The following is a 26804-nucleotide window of genomic DNA, read 5'->3' on the forward strand; positions in this document are numbered from 1 at the left end:
AACCAGTGAGAAATCAATAATAAACTACAATAAAACAGCGTCTCCAGATTTTGTTTCTACTGTTAATAATAATTACTGTATAGGCCTACACTAGTCTATGTTGTATTTTATTGAACAATCTGATACGATTTGTACATTATTTTAACTTTAAAATATATATTAAAGTTAACTAAATTCATAAATGTCTAACCTCAGTTTATTTTGCATTTTCAAGGATTTAGTTTGTTTGATTCTTAAATGCTGTATAATTAGTTTTTCTTTGTACTTGCTTTAAGTCAGCTGTTATTGATTTGTCATCTATAACATGGTCATTAACTCAGCCGTAATAACTCAGCTGTTTGAACATACATTGTTGAATAATTTATTGTTTTCATTTTGTGTTTCCAAGTCAATTAAAAGTTTTTTACATTGGTTAAACTATGGAACCTTTTACTAATCAAGAGTATGCTGATATACCCTTCCCGAAAAGGGAAGCTTTCCTTGCAAAGGGTGCACAGTTGGCAACGTTGTGCAAGATTTCGGAATAGAATAAGCTGTACTGGACTGTGTAGAAAGATATCCGAGGACTAGCACAATCAATTCTGCTAGTGAATTTGGTGTTAGTAAAAGTTTTGTTTCAAATATTTTGTGCAAAGAAGGACTGCATCCATACCATTTCACAAGAGTCCAAACTCTAGAACCAAGGGACCCTCCTCAGAGAATGCAGTTTTGTCGATGGATCCAGCAGAATGACCATGGTGATTTTTTGAAAAGAATTTTTATAGACCGATGAGACCTCTTTCACGAAAGATAGTGTGTTTAACTAACATAGTGAACATTTTTATGAAATTGTAAACCCACGTCTTGCCCGAGAATCACACAGTCAGTCCCGGTTTAAAATAAATGTGTGGATTGGTTTGATGTGTAACCATCTTGTAGGTCCATACTACATTGATCTTCCTCGGTATTTAAATGGCGTTCAGTACCTGCAATTCCTCAGTGATGACCTTCCAGAGCTTCTTGAAGACTTGCCACTTAATTTGTGCGAGCAAATGATTTTTCAAGCTGATGGTGCTCCGCCACACTTCTCCTGTAATGTACGAGAGTACACAACAAACAACTTTGACACGTGGATTGAAAGGGGATGAGTGACCGCGGTCCCAAGACCTTACACCTATAGATTTCTATGTCTGGGAATTTCTTAAAGCAGAAATCTACCGTTCCCCTGTACACAATGCCGAAGAGTTAAGACAGCGGATTGTAAGAGCAGCAAATTATCTTCGGGAAGAAGTAAACTTGAAAGCTTGTGTGAGAGAGCTAAGGAAGACAGTTCATGCGTGCATTCAAGGTAATGGTGGCAATTTTGAAAATCTATTAAAGTAAATTTGTTTTCCAGCCTTATCTTAAAATATACATAGACTATTAATTAAACAATGTATACATAAAACATGCTAATTTTAATAAATTATTAAGGTAATTACATTTTTTTAATCTGCCTTTTCTACATACTTTTAATAACAACACCATAGTAAACATTTTGATTTTAAATACTGTTATTTTAGCGGTATTAAATCTGTGGATAGTGTTTTATTGCAATTTATTAGTAGTTTCTCATTGGTTTATATCAATAATATTATTGAATAGCATATCATTTGAAAGATTATTAAATTGCCAAGTTTTTTTATGCATTTGGATATTGCATAGATGTAGGTTTATGTATCAAAGTGAGGTGTCATAAAAATTAACGTAATTAATTAACTTAATGTAATTTTTACTCTATTTTGGATATGAACCGGACTATGTAATGGTATAATTGTTGCATGAAACCTTTGATTTATAGCAAAGTTAATATTCTTTCCAATGATTTTAACTACAAATGTTTTAAGTAATTGGTTAAGTTTTTATTACATAAATTGTGGGGCAAAGTCTAATAAAATAAGAAAAACACAAAACCCCTTATTACAGCCAAACGGTTGAAAATCGGACATGCGTTTACAGGAACTTTTTTGCTCCTTTTAGTGAGGAACTTTAATAATTGTTATTGCAAATCGTTTGACTGAATTCATGGTATTTTAAATACTTGTGGCGAACGATAGGACTAATTGCAAACTCAAATCAACAACTTGGGAATAGTCTATCTAACTTAGGTATTCAAAAGTCGAAAAGTCATTATATTATATTGATTTCCATAAGCCTAAAGGTTTTAACTTTTTCATTACATTATGAGCAATAGCGTTATAAAAGTAAGTAAAAGTAAAGGCTTTAGTTATACGCATCTAGCATTTGGTTGGGGGATATAGGTAGGGACCTACTCATGCATCTGATATACCATTTTGTCATTGCAGGCTAGTATTTTGAAATGTTTATTTAATCAAGCTCTGGCTAAGTGTACAATCAAACGCTACCATCTAAAAGGGTGGATTCTTGTATCTCAAACTGCTGATGATGAGACACTTAATTAATTATGAAGAGGGGGAATTATAGCGGGAGTGACGACAGGGCAAAAATGATAAACAACAACTTAAAACATTAAACAGACTATAGTTGAAAAATACAATTAAAGGGCAAAGGCAGAGCAGACTTGGACTGCTTTTTGTTGTTACTGTTACAATTATTCAGTTCATTTTCTAGTGGGGCCTTGTACATACCCTAGGAACATGTTCCTAAAGCTCCAAAAATAGTAGGATTTATAACTGCGGCGAGACGGTGTGGGATGATTGGCAGACGACGGACGCTTTCACCATATACGGCAGCGTCCGATACCATGGTGGAAGGGTCCGTCCGATACTGGCGTTGGTAGCACCAGTCACTTAACAACTGTTCTAAACCAACAAACCTGAAAAGGTAAAATGGTATTGCATCAGACTTTATCTCAGAAACAAGTTTTGGTTCCTTTTAAACACTGCGCAATTTGTGCATGGATCCCCTCAACAGTATGTTAACAATGTATACATTTGCAGAACCCATACTCATTCTACAGACCATAAATACAAAAGATTCAATGAAGATGTTTTCTTACTCATAATTAACAAAGGAACAAATATCAACTGCAAAAGACAATTTTTGTCAAAACTTGTTCTTAAGAACTACCACTTTACAATAATTTTGTTGATCCATACACAATAAGAGTGATTCACCTACCTCAATTAACAGTTAATTGTCAATAAAGTAGCCTTTTTTTTACTAAATCAATAAATAGAGTTACCTTCGTTAATCAGCTCATAGTAGTTGTAACATTGTTACGGCCGTTACCCAATTAGTCTGCCTGACTGGACGATGCGCAAGTCGGACGTTGGGGTACGTTGAAATTTGTCGACCCCCCACTGGTGACCCGGGATTATGCGCAAGTCGGATGCGCCCTGAAAGACATCTTCAGACTGGTATCTTCCTTAGAAATGGCAGGGCATAGAAGAAAACGGGAGGCCAGGATCATTTTAGAGGTTTCAGTGGCCTAGGTGGTAAAATAAGGTAGGTAAGTGATAGTATGCAGTGGAAGGTGGTATGTATAGCTACTGTACTCAAAGCCAGTGTGTGTGAATCGGCCACCACCCAGACAGCACACTTTCTCCTCAGGACATCCCACGGATATTGCGACAGGATATGCAAGATATCCCATAGTAGTCCTATGGTCAACCTGGGATATCCGCAGGAATGCGTAATGTCCCCGCCCGGGGATGTCCTACGGATAAGCTCAAAGCATATCCGTGGGACATCCGAGGTCATCCCAGGGTAGTCCTCAGGACATTCTCAGGACATATGGGACTACTATGGGATGTCCCTGGGATAAAGTGTGGTCCGGGCCTGAACATAAAAAACACAAAATAATATAGATTTAGTATGAAAAGCTTAATTATCAGTTGAGTAAATTGTTTAAATAATTAATAAACACCAGTTTTGAAGAAAAAAACGAGAAAAAAGTTTTTGACCCAGACGGGTCTCGAACCTGGTACCTTCACTTTACGAGCCTCTTACCTTACCTCCTGAGCTATCTGCGCTTGATGATTAAGAGTGGTCTCAAGTGGTGAAAAGTTAGCTGACAGTTGCAATGGTCGCAATACTTAAAATATTTTTGATACTACTGTATATATACCAGTATATGATTCTGTTAATCTGTTTAGGCCTCAAGTAGTTGAATTGTTTTTCTGGTAGTTGGAGAGGATACTGGTATTTGAATATAGATTATTTAATTACCATTAGATTAGCACTATTATAATTGATATATGATTAAAATTTGTTTTAGATTATTTTATTAGTTTAAAGTTAGAATTAAATACACGTTTCACACAGCTATGATAGAAATATAGTTTTCCTGAACTCAGTGGTAGTAGAGTGAAAATTAAAAACGTACGTTTTCATGTCCCTGGCCTTTTACTTCGTAGATACTGGATTTGTAGTTTATTATTATGTGTTTTAATATTTTTTGGGACGGGGGCAACATGTTACACACATTTATTTGGTTTTAAATAGGTTCTTGGTATTTTTTTCGTAATTTTAAAGTCTCGAAATTCACGACCATGACGTGTCCCTAGGGTACATTTTCCAACTTTCACGCTGTTTTTAGACTAATTATTCATGCCGGAATATATAAAGCCATATTTTTATGTCATCAATGGTTATTAAACTTACAAAAAAGGAGCATATTATAATTTTATTGTCATTGCAGACTGACTACCATGACAAAATAAGTCTGTCCCTCGATTTGGCGTCACGACCATTTGGGAAAAATTTTCAACTTTGGAGCACGACAGTGGCAAGCCTGGCGTCGATGGAGTCAGTTGGTTTTAGAGACTAGTTCGGGGTGTACGTCAGGATTGTAGTGCCGGTCGTTTTGAGTTGAAAGGAGGAATTACAAGATTAATAAAGGAAAGATTGTGTTTTTTGTAATTTTGGTGTGTCCATGACCGTACGTAGTCATTCGATGAAGTAGACATGGTGTTAATTTTTGTTTATAAGATATTTCAACTGCTAGATTAACCTAGAAGTCCACTTTGTATCCTCGAACATGAGGTGCAGGGCTACCGCCAGAACAGAGCCAAATAACACGTAATTTCACGACCAAAGTTTCACGACCATCGCGGTTTTTTCACGACCAATCCACCTTTATGGATTATAGTGTGTTTGGTCGTGACAATAACTTTAATATAATTGTAAATTGAACAGTTTAGTTCAATTGAAACACATAGTTTTATTATAACTAACAGTATAATTGAAGGATTGTTTAGAAAGATTTAGATTATTCCAGACAATTCACGACCGTACCACTTGTCCCTGACCATCACGTTTATGATTTCTATCATAAAAATTTCAAAAATTAAAATATCGTCATATTTCAATGTTTTATACACAAAAGAAGCACACCTATATACAAACATAACGATTTTTCGGGTCTCAGGTAAGTTTTTTCGGAGTTATACAAACTTAAAAAGATTTTATTGGCTTTTTTATATTTTTTGAGTTTTTTTTATTTTTTTCTTGAAAGACCAAATATACCAAAAGCTCAGTGACCTTTTTATTGTATAATGGTCATTAAAGTTAATTAGTTTATAGCAAAACATAGTTATAAAAATAATATTAACTATTTTTAATATTCATTTAAAGGTCCGTTATGGTCGTGACAGGATTTTGTGTTTTTCTACTAAAGATGCTCTTTAAAAAGAAAACTACCAAAGATATTGCGTTACCATGGACATTTTATGAAACTTCAAATGTTAATAAAATAAAAAAATGATAAAAGTTTTGAAAAAAGGGGACGAAAATTTGCAAAGTGCTTTTCCTGAAAACGTACGTTTTTAAATTTTCACTCAGTAATATGTCAGTAAAGTAGTAAAGTCAGCCCTTGCTAGCCACAGTATTAACAAGACATATTTTCAATTTGGGAAACCTTAAACTTTTAAAACAAATTATAAAACCTCAACATCTTAATGCGTGGGAATCTTATTTTATAGAAAAAACTTACCAAAATTATTTGCTAAATAATGAAGACGGCCCAATTATAAACTCGGAATTACTGAAAATAATTACATCAAGAACAACACTATAATATAAGAAAAATTCAAAAGATAAATTTTTCTAATATTATTTTTCATTTTTCCAATATCCTTTAAATCATCTGTTTTAACTTTTGTTTAAAATTAATTTATTAAGCAAATATTTACTTTTTGTACTAGTTTAAACACAGCCTGAAGATGGAAACCTAGTTTCTGAAAGTGCTAGTGAATAAAACAAATTATTATAGGTATATTGGCCTTGTTGAACATTTAAATTTAGATATACATTTCATCAGTGGTAGTAGTTTTTTTCTTCAGTTTGTTACCGGGACGTTACAGGATATCCAGTGGATTTTTTACATGTCCTGGGATGTCATGGGACATTCTGGGATATCCTATGGCATTCGCACATATCCCGGGACATTACAGGATATCCAGTGGATTTTGTACATGTCCCGGGATGTCATGGGACATTCTGGGATATCCTATGGCATTCGTACTTATCCCGGGACTTTACAGGATATCCTGAGGTTAACTTACAAATACCGGGACATTACAGGATATCCAGTGGATTTTGTACATGTCCCGGGATGTCATGGGACATTCTGGGATATCCTGAGGTTAACTTACAAATCCCGGGACATTACGGTATATTGTAGGATATCCTGTTGATTTCGTACTCGTCCCGGGATTTTGCGGGATATCCTGAGGCTAGCGTACACGTACATATCCCCATCCCGAGACAATCTCAGGACATATGGGACTACTATGGGATGTCCCTGGAGTGTAATGTCTGGGCAAGTTGTAAACTAGCTGTTCTGAATCATATTCAGTTTTAATTGACTACTCGATTCCCGTACGTAGGACGGGCCAACAGCTCGTAAGAAATAATTGTAAGAGTTACTGTGGATAAAAAGATTTTCCACTGATATCGTAGTGCAACGTTATAATGCAAAACATGACATGATACAGACGAAAATCAATTTTAAAATCAGAAAATAATATTGCAAATACTTATTTTGGACAATTCAGTAACTCCCAATAAATATGTGTGTCGTTTAGATTACAATTTAAAAATTAACAGCTGTTTCATTAAAAAGTATTATCCACATGGCCAAAATGTAAACAAATCTGTGGAGGGATCTTTAAAGGATTCTGGAAAGGGAATTTACTTCGTTTTTCTTTTGATAAATGATCTACAGACCAAGACCTTTCTTTGGACACCTCTGCCAAGTTTCTACGCCCAGCCGTTCTCTCAAATTAGTGGAGAAAAAGTTTCCTAGTTTCCAATTAAATATTTATATTCCCCCATGTTAATCTTATGGGAGAAACCCCAACTTTGATGGAAGATCCTGCCCAAACCAATAAAGATTTCAAAAAACCAAAAACACTTTGCAAAACTACAGATCAGGGCGATTTTTTTTGACACTTTAATCATCAAAATCGGTCCAAAAATGAGGGAGGAGTTCTGTTTACAAAAATAGCGTATTATATACAGAGTGTTTCAGAATTCGTGTCGGATATTTTAAGGGTATTGTTCCTGCCTGGGTAAGAAACAAATCCAAATATCATATTATTTAAATTGACCGGAAGTCCTAAGTTACTCACACAGCCGCCATTTTGTTTTTTCGCTTATTAATTGTTTTCTAAAAAATGGTAAGAGATACGAAATTGAAACTTTGTAAAAACATTTATGACAACTAGACAAAAATACAAAAAAAATTATTAATATTTTTTTAAATTCATAAAACAAAATGGCGGCCATTTAAAATTTTGTTTCTTAAATTACTCAAAAACCGTTGAGTTTACAAAACATTTACAAGGATAACTTTTTTAAGATAATTTAATTACAAATCGATTGACACCTTAATCATTAAGATTGAATGAATATTAACTGAGATATGGCAGCTTTAGTAATACGTGACCGCTGGAGGTTAGATGTAGTGCATGCCGAGGTATATACGTATTGGTCTAATTATGAGGATAGTACTGCGGATAGTCGTAGTACTCACTCGTGTGGACGTTGATCCACACCAGGGAGTATCGCATCCACAGTGCATGCCTATAAATATCCACAATTCGTGACCTCCTAGTAGCTGGATTACAGGACGACACCACCCGTCCCAGTCTTCTTGATGATACCACTATATATAATCCCCTCCCCATAGATGTAAAGTTCCTTTTAGGTTAACTCTTGACGAAAACCTCAAATTTCACAAGCATCTCGATCACGTTTCAAAAAAGATATCTGTGGGATATATGCAAAACGTATCAAAACGATCGAGAGCTGCAAAACTATTACGGTCCGTGGTACGAACGCTATTTTTCACCACACTATACCCTATTACACTATTCACCACAATAATAATGCACTTTAACAGTCAACACAACTACAACTTTAAGGTTATACGAAGAAATAATTTGAGGAATCAGCAAAAATAATAAACAGTTCCTAGGCTAGGCAGCGTTTGTGTATCCAGAGTTGTCTGTAACAAGGTGGATTGCAGGTTATTTTGTACGCTCCTCTGTCTTTTTCTATTGATCGGGCTTTTGTATTGTTCTTGACTTGATACGCAGGTGTGTAGCCAGCTTTCTTGAAAGCTTTGCCAATTTTCTCTGATATTTTGCCAGTGTATTTGATTGATACGTTTTTTGAGTTTGGTTCGGGGTTTTGGGTTGTAGTCTCGTTTTCAGGCCCTTGTTTTATTTTCCTGTTTATTTTGTTTATCATGGGGTCAATTTCGGAGAGAGTTGTATCATAGATAAAATATAGTTTGTTTTATCTATGGTTATTTATTTATCCATTAGTTATTTGCTATGGTTATTATTATGTTCATTTCTTTTTCATATGCCTGGTCGTTAAGGTTCTAGCTGCCAGAGCCGGACTCGTTGTACTGAATGAGGGCAACACGCCAACTTTCCGCCGCCCTGGGATGCGGGGGACGATCCCAGACATTACCCTTGCATCTGAGTCCCTTTTGCCAAGGATCAGATCCTGGAGAGTCCTGGAGGATTACACGGGCAGTGACCACCAGTACATAATTTTTGACGTCCTGGATGGTCATCAGAGACAAGTGGCAGCGTTTCGTCAAGTGCCCGTTCGATGGAACATTAAAAAACTGGACGTGGCAAAATTCAATGGAGCCATCCTACGAAGAACGCCGGATATTCATCCCGCAACTGGCGTGCCTCACGCAGAGGCGTTAGTTGCATCCACGATGGAACTGATTGTCTCGGCCTGCGATGAATCTATGCCTCGCATGAGATACCGGTGCAATAAGCGTCCTGTGTACTGGTGGACTGCCGAGATTGCGGAATTGCGACGAGCAGCATTGAGAGCCAGAAGACTTGCTACCAGGGCTAGAGAACCCCTAGACAGACGGCGTAAGCCGGATGCTTATAGGGCGGCTAGGAGGTATCTTCGTCGAGCCATCAATCGGAGTAAACGCAGTTGTTGGGATAAATTAAGGGACGATGTTGATTCCAACCCGTGGGGCCTGGGTTACAAACTTGTAACCAAGAAACTTGGAACCCGCTCTCCACCTTCCGTTATGGACAGGGTCACTATGGAGAGGATAGTCGAGTCCCTTTTCCCGGCTCACGCGTTGCGACCACTGCGGGATTTCGGAAGGGTGGACGAAGTCCCACTTTTCAGCCCTGAAGAGCTGGTGGCGGCCGTCATATCCCTGAAGAACAACAAGGCTCCTGGTCCTGATGGGGTACCCGGTGAAGTCCTCAAGAAGGTTTTGACTACCAACCCCTTGATCCTTTTGAGCATGTACAACGCCTGCCTGGTCGAAGGGGTTTTCCCCTTGTGCTGGAAGACAGCTAGGCTTGTGCTTGTTGGGAAGGGCAAGGGAGACCCAGATCTGCCATCCTCTTACAGACCTCTGTGTATGTTGGATACGGCTGGCAAAGTCCTCGAGAAATTGATCCGTTCCCGGCTGAATTCAGCCGTTGTCGCTGCGGGGGACCTCTCCCCTCGTCAGTATGGATTCAGGACGGGGCGATCAACGATTGATGCGATTGAGGAGGTGAAGCAAGCAGTGATGAGAGCTGAGAATTTTAACCACTACTCTCGCAGGGTTGTGCTGCTCGTAACGCTCGATGTGCGAAATGCATTTAATTCGGCGAGGTGGTGCGATATGCTGGACGCTCTGGAGAACACCTTCCACGTGCCGGCATACCTCATGCGCATCATAGAGGATTATCTCCAGTTTCGCCTCCTAACGTATGACACTGCGGAGGGCCCGCGGACGATGAGTGTCACTTCTGGTGCTGCCCAAGGTTTCATACTCGGCCCAGACCTCTGGAACGTCGCTTATGACAGCCTTCTGAGGTCTGAAATGCCTGAGGAAACGGTCTTGGTTGGGTACGCAGACGACGTTGCAGCTTTGATAGCTGCACGTAGCGTTGAGCTGGCTCAGCTAAAGCTAAACCGAGTTATGCGTACCATAAACGCATGGATGGCAGACCACGGTCTCTCGCTTGCTCTGAGCAAAACCGAGATCGTGATTTTGACAAAAAAACGGATTGACACCATCGTGCCGTTGAGGGTGGGAGCCGTCGAGGTTCAAACTGTTCGTTCTGCCAAGTATCTTGGAGTCATGGTAGACAGCAAGCTTAGCTGGCGGGATCAGATCTTCCGTACAGCGGACAAGGCCGCTAGGGTGGTTTCTTCTCTTAGCCGGTTGATGGCCAATGTCGGAGGGCCTCGGTCCAGTCGTAGAAGGCTGTTAATGTCTTCGGTCCAGTCCGTACTCTTGTACGGTGCGGAGGTGTGGGCAGACGCACTAAATAAGGAGGCATACAGGATGCGGCTCGCCCGAGTGCAGCGTCAGGCAGCACTGAGGGTAGCATCTGCCTACCGAACAGTGTCCGAGCCCGCCGTCCTGGTGATTGCTGGAGTCATCCCCGTCAAACTTTTGGCGGCGGAGAGAAAGGCAATTTACCGGCGCCGCGGGGAGGACGAGGCACGAACAGAGGAACGCACCCGCACCTACCAGCTGTGGCAGGAGGGCTGGGAACAGGAGACACGGGGACTCTGGACCAGGCGACTGATACAGCAAGTCCAACCTTGGGTTGATCGGCGGTACGGAGAGGTGGACTTTTACCTCACCCAATTTCTGACGGGACACGGCTTTTTCCGGTCGTACCTGTTCAGGATGGGCAAAGCCGTGTCTCCCGACTGCATATACTGCCCAGGCATTCTCGATGACGTGGAACATACATTTTTCCACTGCCAGCGCTGGGAAAGGCCCCGCCTGGAGGCTCAACAGTTAATAGGACTGCTGTCGGTGGACACGGTCATACCGATTATGACGGAGGGTGAGGACAATTGGACCTGTGTGTCACATTATATCCAGGGTATCCTCCGCGCCAAGAAGATCGACCTTGACCGGGATGCGGTGTAGGTCATAAAGAATCAAAATGCCAGAAACGGTGCGAGCCCTGTGGGCTTAGGTCACATGTTGGCCTGACTTGAAGTAATGTGACAAACAATTCCAGGTCTGTGTCCAACAGAGTAGAGGGGGTTTTTTAGTGAGTAGTCTGATAATTTCAGGAGTCTCACACTACAGGCTGGCTACCTGTGTGCGTAAAAGCATTTTCCCTCCTCTCCCTAAAAAAAAAAAAAAAAGGTTCTAGCATAGATAAAACGTTAGTCTATGGTTCTAGTTTAATATTCTGTAGATTAATGAGCGGATCGCAGCCATTTTTTGTTTTGTCCACCACGGGCCACATTAGCAGAATTATACAGGGTGGGGCAATGAAAACGCCCTAATTTATTTATAAACAGTACAAACTCAATAATATTCACCATATGGATATAAATAGCACACCAAAACACAGCATATATTTTGCCATTTTAACTTAACAAAGTCATTTTTCAATTTTTGAGAACAATCAAAATCCTACAAGTGACTTCATTGTCCTACTTGACATTCCTTTTTAGCCACTTGAAACTCCATCAAATACTCCTCCAGCACTTCTTCAGGAATCACTTTAGTTTTTGGACTATCCTTAGCTTCGGTTCAAGCAAATCTGTGGGGTGACTTTGAAAAACCTAGAACGTCGAGTAGCTTATTAGAACAACCCCCCCTCCCCAAAAAATTAGCCAACGTAAAGCTTTCAACAACAAAAGCTTCCTGGCAAATCTCTTCGGACTTTGAGTTACTGGGACTCATATTCTTTTAACATTTGCTGGTATACAAGACAAAGAGTTTTGCGGCACCCTCCGATTATTTTTTATTTTTTTTGTTTAAGCGATTATCCTAAATAATTTTACCGAGTTAAACATTGTTTTCCAATATGGAACAGCGCCATGTTGACGAAGGATGGAATACGGTCCAAACAATCTCTGGGTTTTTGCACAAGAACCACTACTTTATAAATAGGTGTCTACATCAAAACCTCAGTGTTAATAGTCTCAGGCATAATATTTACTAAATTGGCATAGTTTAATTGATGTTTTAAGCACAGCTGATCATTCATTGTTGCAAAAATTAACACGTGACAGGTAAAACAAATTGTAGCGTTCTCATTGCCTCACTCTGTACATGCAAAAAGTTCGAAGAGCAACACAACAAATGACCTGGAACCACGATTACTAGAAAAAATAGTATTTTCCTACAGTTACCTAACAATGTACATGTTCTCTCACTGATTTGAGAAAGCAAAGTGGCCAATTCGCTCATCAGTGAGACAATGCTAACATTGTCTCACTCTAATTACTTTGTCTCACTCCAGATTTGCAACGTGAAGGCACGAAATAGTGAGCGCGTAACATGCAGGCAACGTCGTATGCGCGCGAAATACGTTGGCAGCACTGGCTGTAAATCAGCTGGTCAGCTGTTGTACTGTTGTATTTGTCACTTCACATTAAATGTTATATTAAAAGTTCACTTCTGTGTAAAAATAGGTTATGTTTCTTCACCAATTTATTTGTTTTATGGTAACTGTAGGGAAAGTATAATGTGCAACTCGAGTTCAAAGTACAATTGCCTCACTCGAGAAACCATTCCTCACTCGCCTACGGCTCGTGAGTAAGGATTTCTCTCGAGTGAGTCAATTGCTCACTTTTCTCACTAGTTGCACAAATAACTATTTTCTAGTAATCGTGCCTGGAACTATGCGATGATCTCGTGGTAAACACTGGTGTTCTCCCGAGTAAATAAATAAATACCGTACATAGTTAGGTACATATATCAACAAAATAGTCTTTACAGCCATAGACTAGGTTGGCAGCCTGAGTTCATTGACAAGACGGTTACTAGATCTAAAAAAACAGTTGTCAAGAAGTGTCAGTCAGTGTTACTCGTCAGTGAATTGCACTGATTTCTATGTCGCGCGTTCGGTTGTGTGATAATTTTTATTATAAATAATTTCAAAAGTGAATATATAGTATTACATTTTGGAAGTTATGATTTATTAATTTCAGTGTCTAAGTTGTTTGATTACCATAAACTAATATTATACTACCGGAAGAATTTCGATAATGTTTAGTAAGTCAATTTTAACATGGCTGAAGAATTACTTGTTGTTTTGAGAAGACGGGATCCCTCTTGTGGATTAGGATTTTCCTTATTAGGCACACCTGGATTACCTCCTGTCATTTATGACATTGTAGAAAATTCACCGGCAGCAGAAAGTGGGAAGGTATGTATCATCAAAGTGCTATTTAACACTCTTTAAGTGACAGATGTACCCCACCTAATGTCACCCTCTTATAATATTTTCAGTAAGGACTAACACCTTATTGGCTTTAATAGCCTGTGCCAGTGTGCCTACCTCTTTATTTTTCTATTCATTCCTTGAAATATACAATTTTGAATGGGCGTAGTCAAAAGCTAACAAAGGTAAACTTATGTACTTCCCATAAGTTACATTTAATGAGCTAGTCTCATCAACTTAGCACTTATTTTGTTGGTTAGTTTATTCCGTTTGTTTATGACCCAAAATACTCTTAAAGGCCCGATTTCACCAAACGCTTAAACCGCCGTCAAGCCTTGCTCTAACTGCAGTTAGTTAGCTCGTAACTGACGAAATCAGATTTCACCACTCGCCGTTAGAGCTAACTTAGTTTAGACTACTCTGTGGTTAAGAATTAACTGCCCCATTTTAAACCGGTTAACTTCTTTAATCTTTCGTTAAGTAATATCAGCTTGCTTTAAGTTTTATGAAAAGGCCAGATACGAATTAGCTTATGAAAGTGATAGTTTAAGATTATGTTGTTCGCCGATTAGGTGGATAAGAAAAAGGGTTGATGATTTTAATAATTTAAACAAAATTTATTTTATTACTAGATATAGGCCTATAAATTATTAAAACTTTTTGTCTTTTTCTTTAGGCTAAATCCCACAAGGTTTTTAGTAAAAGCGTATCTCTAGGTATGTGATCTGCGATCGCGTTAAACTGATTGGCGATCAGGAGCCACTCTTTTATCCCGGCTGAAAAGAGCATCTGGGTTTTTGCATTAAACATGGCAAAGTTTTTTTACCAATAAGTTATCATCAAATTCCTTTTCTCATTATTCGTTTTAAAAATAGACTCCCTTTTACTTTCCCAGGTTTTGGGTAACCCTACGCTCAAACAATTGATTGGCATTTGGTTAGATATAATTAAGGACAAAAACTAAACCTAAATTGTCACTATTCTGCTAGTATTAAGTTGGTAGGCTAAGTTTTAAAAGAAATCTTGAACTGGTAATTATTTACCGTATTTACACTGGGATATGATGTAATTGTGATATGTCTACTTACAGTATTTTTAACGCTGAATCCAAAAATGCAATCAGTTTTGGTCGGAGAGATTCCTAAGTAGCCGTACAGTTAAATAATAAATATTAAGCTTTAGTTTTATAGATTTATTAGGCTAACATATTTGTGGTATGGACGAGTCCAAGTTCTAGTGGCGACTAACACTAAAGGGGTGGAAGGTCTGTGGAGTGGAAACATCTGTCAGTTGTTTACATTCAATAATAAACAGACAAAACCACACACGACACCATGAGAGCAAAATCAGAGTTACAATATGCAATACCGTAACTAGATTTTTCAAAGAAAATGGACTTTGGTGCTGTTTAGAAAATACAATAGCCTAAATCAACTAGGGTAAGGCACCCAGTAGTTGACACTTTTAGACCAGATTACGGTTAATATATTCATAAATAATGTTGGGTTAGAGTTTAAGAAGTCTTTTTGATGTTATTTATTGCTCTGAATCTTGAAGATTAAGATAAAAAATAATTAAACCTTGTTTACTATAATGGAATACCAGAAAAATATTAAAACGCAAAGTCTTGCATCAGACCCAGTATTTGACACCAAAACCCAGTAGTTGACAGCTACTCACCCAGTGTTTGACACATAATTTTAACTCAATTTGATTGCAGAATTTAGCCATAAAAGCCAAATTAAACTATTCATAATCACAGGATTGGTTTTCTATTGATTCCATTGAAGAAACTAAGGTAAAAAAACCAAAAACAATTGGCAAATAGGCTTTAATTTATGCTTTAACATTACGATTAGACTGTGACACATGGGAACTTATAAAATATTTCATAGGGTGACCCGGGGCAATTCTGGCACGGGGCAATTATAGCAATGGCCTATATTTTTTTTAAATTTCAGCTTTACAGATCAGTGAAGCAATATTTGTTATTTCAGCATATACCTCCAATATATAGGAAAGCATTTTTGTAAAAATAAAATGTTTGCAGTAATTTTTATTAGCGATTAAAAAAGTACTTTCTTCCACAGCCCGAGGATATCGAAACATCGCACACGGCTAATTTTTTTTCCCCTATGAATTTTATATATTATTTTTTTTTATACTCAAAGATAATTGTTCAGACTTAAAACTTCATGAACAAAAATAGTAATAGCAGTTATCCCTTTAAGATATTTAAATTTAAATGGGTGCTATAATTGCCCCATTTTCATATGCTATGGGGCAATTGTGGCAAAGAACCCGGGGCAATTATGGCAGCTATATATCTTTATACAAATAATGTATAAATTAAAGAATAAATTGTATAACAACGTGTGTTATGTGTAATATGTTTCATTTCAGTTCATTTGGATGGCTTTGTAAACACCTTTTGCTTAGATTACTCTATGGCAGCCTGATTATTTTTATTGTTTATTGTTGCTAGAAGTTTTGAGGTTAAGGCCCTTGTACGCTTGTACTGTCTTACCGGTTTATTCACAACTTCCTTATAAATAGAGATAGAACAAAAATTAAAACACCATCTTAAACAGCTAAATTAGGCCTATGCCATGATTGCCCCAATGTCAGAGCAATTTAAACAATAAGGAAAGTATAAGGTATTGCTATAATTGCCCCAAGGTTGGGGCAATTCTGGCATCTGACACTCCAAAAAAAAAAAACCTCAAACCCCCTTAAGGGGAGTTTGAGATTGTTGTCTAAATATATGAAAACACTAGAGGAATAACATAGAATTACTATGGTAATTGTCAAAATAAAATGAAAAATATGTTCACCGCGGTACAAGCAGTTAAAGTTAAGGTTCACGTCTGGCTGCCAGAATTGCCCCGGGTCACCCTACTTAACAATCAGTCTTACTAATCAGTCTTATTTAAACCTACTTATGATAAACAAAACTTAGTGTCTTACTAATTCATTTTTTTTAGTGTGTTGTGATGTCCATAGTCCGATACAAATTCATTACCGATAAACATAAACTTCCTGAGTTTATTTCGTAAACATTCTTCATGCCTCGTATACCCAAGACCTTTTCACCTTTTGGGTACAGAAAAAAGGCGCTTTCATCCATGTTAAATACTTTGGCTGGATCATTTAGGATATGGAGCAAATTCTGTTCGCTTAGGTAGTTGGTCACCTCCCTAAACCAGTTGCGTTTAAAATCTTCTGTGACAGAAGCTCTCACATGACTTAGTTTTTCCACAGTCCTCTCAGAAACTTGAGGATTTCTCTTCAAAAAAAGAGTGAGCCATTTATTCCCAGGCCTGCCATTTGGAAATAAGTGACTGAGATTCATATCCTTTGATATCTGGCTTACGGATATCAATAGATCAGTCTTGGTAACAGGAAAGCCTTTAGCAGCCATCGCCATAACCCAGTTAACCAACATCTTTTCTGAGTCAGTGCCTAACCTTGGAGCAGGGCCCATCTTTCTATCCATGGGGGTCTTCCGAGTTGATTTGTAGATTAAAGTTGACCTTGGGATATTGTATTTTTTACTTACTGCAGAAGCAGTTTGGCCTTTCTTAATTTCCTCCAACGCCTGCAGTAAATCGGCGTGCGAATATGACAGGACAGATCGTTTTGGTGGCATCTGTAAAGCAAATGAAGTCAATAGCCTAAAACATATTAAAAGTATTCTACAACAATCAGCTAGGCTAGCCTAGAATAGGTTTTGGATGAGAAAAATGCATTAATTGACACTTTAAAGCAAGTATTTACACTACTGTCAAGCACTAGAAATTTGCCTTACCCAGTCCTTGACATAACTGCCAACCACTGGGTTCGAAGCACATTTCTGAATCCAGTGCTTGACACTGGTTTATTTCTATAATGGTTAAGGTTAGGTTATTTTAACTACAACAAAATTATAGCTTGTTTAATGCTGAATCCACTAGTACATAAATAAATGTATTTTGATGATAACTGGTCTGGATGGATATGGATAAAAATTTTCTTACCTCTTATTTTTTTGCTTGAGGTTTAGGAAGTAACTGACATGTGTCTCTTCATTCTTCTATAGCAGCACTGAAATGAAACTTAAAAAATTTGGGACAGCTTATTTTTGGAGGGAATAGGTTCAGCTGTCACATGACACCAAAAAAACACCTGTAAATCAATTTACAAACATGTGGCATGCACAAACTGTCAAAGTGTCAACCACTGGGTAGGTGTCAACCACTGGGTGCCTTACCCTACAATACATAAACTATTAATCACATGAACATAAAATATAAAACAAAATATAATTTATTCTCGTAAAATATCAGTAATAGAAGCTAGGCCACTGCCGACATGATCATCGTCCTCATTCCAATCCTCAACCATTGGCTAATGCCTCAACGTCTGTTAATGAACGTGCCATAGTGCATAATCCCATAGTACATAATCCCATTGTGTCTAAAAGTGAAAACGTGCCACAGTGCATAATTTAATGTATCAGCAACTAATAAAAAAAAAAATGATGTTAAATAATTTAATCTAACCTAACCCAACCCAATCTTAATATCTATACTTATTTAATACGCAAGCAGGATTTTTGTGACAATTACTCCTCCGAAACTACTGAACCGATTGACATGTTTTTGGTGTCATTGGAAGGAGCGTAACGTGAAGTTGTGCAGGAAACTTTCTTTTTAGGTAAATAATTAGAGAGTGAGGCCCTGGGGCCCTTTTAAGTTTTGTATTTCTCCATAAGATTAACATGGGAAATAAACATTGTTTTGAAACTCCAGCTGTTGTCAGAAATTAAATATTACATTTGCTTTGAAATTTAAATGTAAACAACCAGAACTGTCAAATGCCTGAAGAAGAACACATGTTGTTAATTGTAGACAGTCGATGTGTAAATTATCTATGTTGTATTACAAATGTGTATAGTTTTGGATGTTGGTTTGTGTTTAATGATATAAGTTATTAATTATTGAAATTTTATTTTAAGGATTCGGCATATGAGTATGCCTATGATAAATAACTCCATTTCAGAGTTCTGCCAGTTTTTGCCTAACTCTGTTCTGTAGAGTTTAAAGTAGCCTAAACTCTACACCTACAAATTGGCTAAATAACTAAGGTAGGGCTACGGTACATTATAAAAGCTGACAGCCTTTTTACTTTGACTTAAATTGTAAGCTTACCTTTTCCCGTCCATGGACAGTTTGATAGTTAAACATTAACCCTTTAAACTGGAATAGGACTGTTATGTTAAATTGTGAGTATTTTTATCAGTTAATAATCTTTTAGTTGACTCTTTTAAAATCATCGGAAATTTGTTATTAGTTTTTAAACAAGTCATTTGTTTATTTGTAACTCCTCAACTCATGTACTTATTTGAAATTGCTCGATTTCGAGCAACATGTACACTAGTTAATGTTTAAATCACAGTTTATGTCAGAAAAGGCATGTGAGGAAGATAGGTCGGATTATGCGGATTCGTGAATGTATTAAGTGTTTTGAAGTGAGGTGATTAGGAAGGTAAAGGTTAGGTTATAATGAACCGACTCATTAATTTATGCAACTTCCAGACTGTTTTTGCACAATTAACTTAAATAGTGGGTGAAACACAATGAAATAACGATATAAAAAATGTGCAAGCATAAATAAGAAAGCTAAATAAGAACTGATTATTTGGTTTCAAAAATCAAAACGAATTGATTTGATTTCATTCCGCATTAGATCAAGTATAAACAGTTGTTTGGTATTCTCACTCAGTCCTCCTCAATCCTCACTCAGTACGGACCCGTGCCATATTTCCATTACCTTCAATACCGCTCAATTATCCTTGGATTTGTAATACTAACCTTCGTTTTACGGCCACTAAGGCAAGTATTATTAAGTATTATTACTACGGCAACTTAGGAATCTCTCCGACAAAAACTGATTGCATTTTTGGATTCAGCGTTAAAAATACTGTAAGTAGACATACAGGGTTGGGCAAATGTGTGGATACCCCTAGTTAACTTTTTAATGGGTGACACCAGGAAAACTAAACTCCACATACCTTCATAAAAAATAAAACTGCACTTTTTGGACGGTATCCCAATTTTTCCCGGGACCCCGTCGACCCCATCGAGTGACACCTCATTTTAAAGGCCTTTATTAAAGAAGAATATCAGCAAAAACTAGAGGTCTCTATCTCAACCCAGTACGACATGGCGGTCATTTTAAATTTTCATCAGCCTGAGAGAAACTTTTAACGAGGTGAAATTGTACGATGAATTTTCAAATGACCGCCATGTCGTACTGGATTGAGATAGAGACCTCTAGTTTTCTCTGATATTCTTCTTTAATAAAGGCCTTTAAAATGAGGTGTCACTCGATGGGGCTTTACATTTAAAATTGTTGAGCTGCCCCCAAAAGACCCCATTTCGGGGTCCCGGGCAAAATTGTGATACCGACCAAAAAGTGAATTTTTGTTTCTTATGAAGGTATGCGGAGTTTAGTTTTCCTGGTATAACCCGCTAAAAAGTTAATATGAAATATTGATGCCTACATTTAAGTGGGTTCTCTCAGGCTGATGAAAATTTAAAATGTCCGCCATGTCGTACTGGGTTGAGATAGAGACCTCTAGTTTTCCCTGATATTCTTCTTTAATAAAGGCCTTTAAAATGAGGTGTCACTCGATGGGGCTTTACATTTAAAATTTTGGAGCTACCCCCAAAATACCTACCCCATTTTGGGGTCCCGGGAAAAATTGGGATACCGTCCAAAAAGTGCAGTTTTTTTTTTTATGAAGGTATGTGGAGTTAAGTTTTCCTGGTGTCACCCATTAAAAAGTTAACTAAGGGTATCCACACATTTGCTCAACCCTGTATAAAAATTACATCATATCCCAATGTAAATACAGTAAATATTTGCCCTTGAACTTCCCTGTAAAAAGCTAGATTTTCACTCTTAACTCAAACAGCAAAACTCAATCAATTTTCCTCGATTGTAACTTACTGTATCGGTTTTTATCTACGTTGCTTTGTTTTGTACTCATGTTAAATTTGTTGCTATTTATTCTTGTTTTCTGTTCTTATTTTGTTCTTGTTCCTAGGAATAAGTTTATTATTGTTTTTGAAATCTTGATGTCTCCAGTTTTTTTTAACCACCTCATAAGCACTGATTTATTTTCTAGGTTATGTTTACTTGCTCCCATGACAGCCCGGTATTATGCCAGGTTCACTGCCACCTATATTTTACTCTAAACTCTCATTTTTAAAACCAGCATTAGTTTTGATGCGTTTTTGTTTATGAAATCAGATTTCCTTACCTTGTGGTTTAAAGATCATCAGTTAGTTTCAACTGAATATTAACTAAACCATTGTTAGCATGAATTTGGTGAAATCAGGCCTAACTTAGGCCTAACACTAACAGTCACAGCAACAAGCTATAGAAATAGTGTGGTTGGCACAAAGTTATTCTAGATTAATAATTTTCCCACACAGCTTTCCAATACGAGGATCAAAACTAGGTTAGCATAACTTAGTTTTTCTTTGATCAACAACTTGGGTACGCTTCCACAGACAACCTACGATATAGGCCAATTATCAAATAAAAATAAACTCACCAGCAAATCTACAGACAAAGCAAATTTCTATTTTCCTGATTATATTTTTGCTACAAACTAACATCTCCTGAAAATGTCAGATTTTTTCCCTCATTAAAAAGCAAAATTGTATGTTTTAAGGGGAAAAATGGGAAAAACCAATTTTTAAACCCATAAAACCTCCCATAAATCCCTTTTCCTGTAGGGTAGTCTAATCATGCTGCTTCACAAACTCGTCTGTTTAACCCTAGAGTGGTGTCTTTGGTCTGTAAGTCCGATTACGTAATATTTTCAAGTTCCTGCTCCCACCGCCAGGGTGCAGGACTTGAGTGTCCTGCTACCTTCCTACCTCGACTCAGTCTACCACCAAACGCGAGGGCGTTCGGATTAGTGGACGTTCGGAATACGATAAACCCCATAAAAGTTTAAACATAATAGGAGTAATCAATTTACACAGTTTTATCTTTTATTATTGTAGTTGTATACAAAAAATCTAGACCGGTCTCACAGACCGAAGACACTATATGTGTGATAAAAATCAAGAAACTCTAGGGTTAAATGTAGGTTTACATATGTTCGTACCAAATGTAATCAATTTAGGATAAATGTTGCTTGAGTTATACTAGTGTTTGAGTGCCATTGTTATTTTGTATATAAAAAAAAAAAAATCATATCGCATAAGAGAAAAGGGGTTATAGTAGCCTACTAAACAGTATTTGTAGAATATGTTTTACTTTCCACAATCGACAATATTATATAAAATATTACGACAATATAAAATATTACGACAAAAAATGGTTTTTATGTTGTGGAAGAATTGCTAAATTTCACAAAACAGAGCCCTTTGGCCTAGGATGTGATTTTCTTATTATACAGTAAGTTATGTTTTATTATTATTAGACCTTAACCTATTGACCTGTCCAATTCCTGCCCTGGACTACGGACGGAAACTACAAGTATTACAAGTAAGTATCGTGTTTAAATGCAGTACCTACAAAGGTTAGACTAGGCTACATGTTTTGAAATAAAACCAATTTATTGAATTTCTGCCTTACACCTAGGCTAACCTATTTTTATTACATTCATCATGTTCCTAGCATTGGATAAACAAACTGTTCTGTAAAACAGTGCCACTCTCATTTTAGCGAATTTCCCATATAGGGAATAAGCTATTACCGTAGTACTCATGGTAAGACCTGGACGCGGGACCAATTTTTTTTTTCGTTTCGAGGTCCCTAGAGGCCAAAAACACCATCCGTTCAAATTCATATATATATATATATATTAATAATTGGAAACATTATAACAACATTAAGTACCCTTTTAAATTCATTTTAATTAAGAAACTACATGTTTCGACACTAAGGTCATAGTCATGTTTTTATACAAATACAATAACAGCAGATTAATAAAAAGAATAAATATAGTCATATGTTAAGCTAACTTAAAATTTAGAGGATCTTGATCTATTATTTGTTTAATTTTGCGTATATTATATAAAATTTCTGTTTTATTGCGATTATAGGATTTTTTCGAATATCGGATTTGTTTTATTGATGTTCATGGTATTCAGTAAATTTTGAGGAAATCTTTTGTAATTTGTGTATATATGAAAATCTTCCTTGACATTTAATTTTGTTTTATTTCTTTCATATTCTAGAATTTCTAAATTTTCATTTATATTTTTGTATTCATGTCGAGTTTCGATAAGGTGCTCTGCAAAATTTGATTTCATTGTCGTTTGGTTACCTGATTTTAACGCTTGTATATGTTCTTGGAACCTTTTTTTAAAGCTACGACTTGTTTGGCCAATGTAGGATTTATTATTTCCTACATTGATAAAAGTTAAAGATATAAACAAATCAGGCATTTATCAAATTAAATGTTCAGACTGTAATAAATCCTACATTGGCCAAACAAGTCGTAGCTTTAAAAAAAGGTTCCAAGAACATATACAAGCGTTAAAATCAGGTAACCAAACGACAATGAAATCAAATTTTGCAGAGCACCTTATCAAAACTCGACATGAATACAAAAATATAAATGAAAATTTAGAAATTCTAGAATATGAAAGAAATAAAACAAAATTAAATGTCAAGGAAGATTTTCATATATACACAAATTACAAAAGATTTCCTCAAAATTTACTGAATACCATGAACATCAATAAAACAAATCCGATATTCGAAAAAATCCTACAATTGCAATAAAACAGAAATTTTATATAATATACGCAAAATTAAACAAATAATAGATCAAGATCCTCTAAATTTTAAGTTAGCTTAACATATGACTATATTTATTCTTTTTATTAATCTGCTGTTATTGTATTTGTATAAAAACATGACTATGACCTTAGTGTCGAAACATGTAGTTTCTTAATTAAAATGAATTTAAAAGGGTACTTAATGTTGTTATAATGTTTCCAATTATTAATATAATAGTAGCCCTAATCACAACCATACTTATTATATATATATATATATATATATATATATATATGTGTCCGTTAGCACGATAACTCGAGCAAAAATGATCCGATTTTGATTAAATTTGGTACAAACGTGTAAACCTACGTTTATTCGAACGAGTTCGCGATCCAGCATGATCGGACCATGGGAACGGGGGTTTACGGGGGGTTTTATGGGGCAAAAATAGGTTTTTCGCATTTTTGACCCTAAAAACATAAAATTTAGCATTTTCTTTCCAAACTATTTTGTAGAGCTTAAAAAAACAAATAATTTAGTATTTTGAAGTGTTATAATGCGCCTAATGGTTACGGAGAAAATTCCAAAAAATTGTTAATTTAAAATTCCCATGTTATTCTTATGGAGAATAAGTAAACTGTTGTAGTTTGCTTGTTTATGAACATATTTTGATCAAATTTGGAAAATGTTTTTATTTCTTACTAACTATTAACACTAAAAAAAAACTGTTTTACCTCCCTGATGCAGCAAACCTAAGTACTTGTTAAACTAATTCTATTTAAATCGGGAATAAATGTTATATTTTTAAGTAGACATTTCAGTGTAAATCAAATCAGTCAAATGGAAATTCACTTAGTCTGCAGGTTTGCTGCGGCGGGGGTATTTATTAGTTTTAACACTTGACTTTGGTCAAAAATATCATTGCTTGAAATATGGTTTGTGAAAAAATTTCCTGGAAATTTCATGCTGATAGGATGCACATATTTTTTAAAATTGTCCTTCAAAATTATTATAAAATAGGATTTTTTTATTTGTTTACTTTACAATATGTTCTATAAATATGTTAAACATAAGTAAATGCCATGCAATACAACAAAGGAACTTTTGAGCATTAAAAATAGCTGCCAAGGGTTGTCAACAACAAATTCTTCGATAAAACACTTCACAAAAATCTGAAGGGCAGGTCCAGAATTGTTGGCCTCATAAGTCTGTAAATTGTATCCGTGTTGTTTAGTAAGTTCAACGCTAAATGATTTTGATGACATACTAATTTCCAAATACCATCTTTCACCGAAGTTAATGATTTTTTCCTTAAATGTAGGGATCCTCAAGGTCTTCATGTAGCATTCTATTGGTGACATACCAAGGTGCATTAGTTATCTTTCTCAGCATTTTTGATTGGTATCTTTGTATTAGGCCTATATCGAATATATGAATGAGTACAAAATAAATAGTTGTATTGAAGAGTCATTTTCCGGAGCGGAAAACCTGGTTTCATATAGTTTCATCAACTCAATGGCAGGCCGGTACTGGTATTGATGTTTATCTTCTGCAAATAAATAAAATGTATGATCACATCCATAGAATGGTTGTATTCTTTAACTTATATAAACTATTAAAAAAGGTAACATTTATTTAGCTTTACAATGATCGAGTAGCAAAAACATAAAGAATTGTTGGACTAAGGAGGTTGGTACGACATAAAATCAACCTTGTCGCGCTATTCATGATCTACAAACTAACTTATTGTAAACTAGCTTCTGTACCCGTGATTTACAACGGGAAGATGTACTATACCACCTAATCCAAACATTTGTTAAGTAGTCCAAATTTATTTACAAATAGCCACCAAATCTAAACAAAAAAGTCCTACTTAGTCCTACTGTTAACAATTTAATATTTAACATTATTTTCCATAATCAATGCCATAAATAAACCTACCACATAGTTCTGTTGTGTAATAGCTATTTACCTTACAAGTGTAGTAAGAGCGTTTTTACATCACGCAGGTGAATGTTGTGCAACGAGCGGAAGCGAGTTGCATAAATTACCGAAGTGATGTAAACACGCTCTTGCGTAACGTGTAACGTACAAGATTTTACCTGACCCGACAATATACAGGAGGTTACGAACAATATTTTTCATTATCCATTTCACTCATCTTCTAACAGTAACGTTCATTTAAAAACAAAAGCTAGGTTAGAAAAATTCTTCAAAACATAACAATAAAATTCAAGCGCACAGCTGATTTCTAGCGTTGAACGTGGCTCCATAGAGGTATATTTTTTAAGTTAAGCACTCAATGTTATTTAAATGGGTTTCATTACATCACCGAGTGAGTTTTTTTCAACTTTACATCACTCAAGAAGTAACGAAGTTATATACATCACGCTTGGGATAGGGAAGTTTAACATGGCAGGTTAGGTAAAATATTTTATTCAATTTGTTTGGATCAGCTGTCTGAAATTGTGAAATAAGCATCTGGCAATTCTGACTATTTACATTAAAATGTCAACACAAAGTTAAACAAATATTGTAAATTTTCTCATGCTTCCATTAAGACAATTAATATTTACTTTAGAAAACGTCACCTCAAAACCTTGGACATTCAAGGGGCGTAGCCCGAGAGGAACTCAGGGAAGTGAGTAGGCCTATGACATTCCTAGATATGTGGACCATCTTTGTGCTTAATTTGTACTGTCGGTTTAGTATTTTAGTCGTGGCAGCCGCACAGACAGACACCACCTCAATTTTATAACAGTATAGATAGTTAGATAGATTGGTCGATCACATGTTAAATATAATCTCTTCAACTATAGCTTTGTTGCTTAAAGTTTTCTTCTGGCCCAAAAATAAAATATTTCCTCGTATACTAGTTTTTTCATGTCATAATGTAAAAATTCTTAACTCTCTTTAACTATGGAAATTCTAATTCTAATAAAAGTAAATGTAGGCCTACCATTGCATTCTGCATTTAAGGCAGATTCCGAATATATAAATATTATTGTACTTAATTTGTTTTATTGAAGGCTAGGAGCGAGTTAACAACTTCGCGCACTATTTGATGAATTGGCTTATCACGGCTGGGTCCATCAAAATGGTGAGGGAAGGCTGCCACAACGGCACGCTTTCGTGAGCTCATACTTGGGGTTCCAGTTTTCATTGTCAAGTTGAATATGCATGTCAATGTCGCAGATTTTTTAAAATTACAATGGTTGGTCCGATGTGGATCTTTGTGCATTTTTCAATAAAATTCAACTTAAGGCCGTTCTTCCTTGACCACTCACATATTCTCTCAAGATCCATGTTTGCATCCTCAAAAGTGCTGTTGAATGAGCCGATTGGGTAGGAAAAATGCAATTGGCATATGCATGCACA

At 36.3% G+C, this 26804-nt stretch overlaps 1 protein-coding gene across 1 annotated transcript in view; it reads left to right on the forward strand.

Annotated features, from left to right (window-relative positions):
* Nucleotides 1-13297: 13297 nt before the first annotated feature.
* The window catches only part of LOC128983523 (PH and SEC7 domain-containing protein), a 72615-nt gene continuing 59108 nt past the window's right edge, over nucleotides 13298-26804 (forward strand). The window contains exon 1 of the mRNA XM_054402828.1: nucleotides 13298-13622. Within this exon, the coding sequence (XP_054258803.1) occupies nucleotides 13485-13622 (138 nt within the window). The 5' untranslated portion in view covers nucleotides 13298-13484. The remainder of the gene's footprint in view (nucleotides 13623-26804) is intronic.

The sequence above is a fragment of the Macrosteles quadrilineatus genome, unplaced genomic scaffold, assembly GCF_028750875.1.
Source record: "Macrosteles quadrilineatus isolate MER2022 unplaced genomic scaffold, UCM_ALF_1.0 Scaffold_1__1_contigs__length_201487025, whole genome shotgun sequence".
Lineage (NCBI taxonomy): Eukaryota > Metazoa > Arthropoda > Insecta > Hemiptera > Cicadellidae > Macrosteles > Macrosteles quadrilineatus.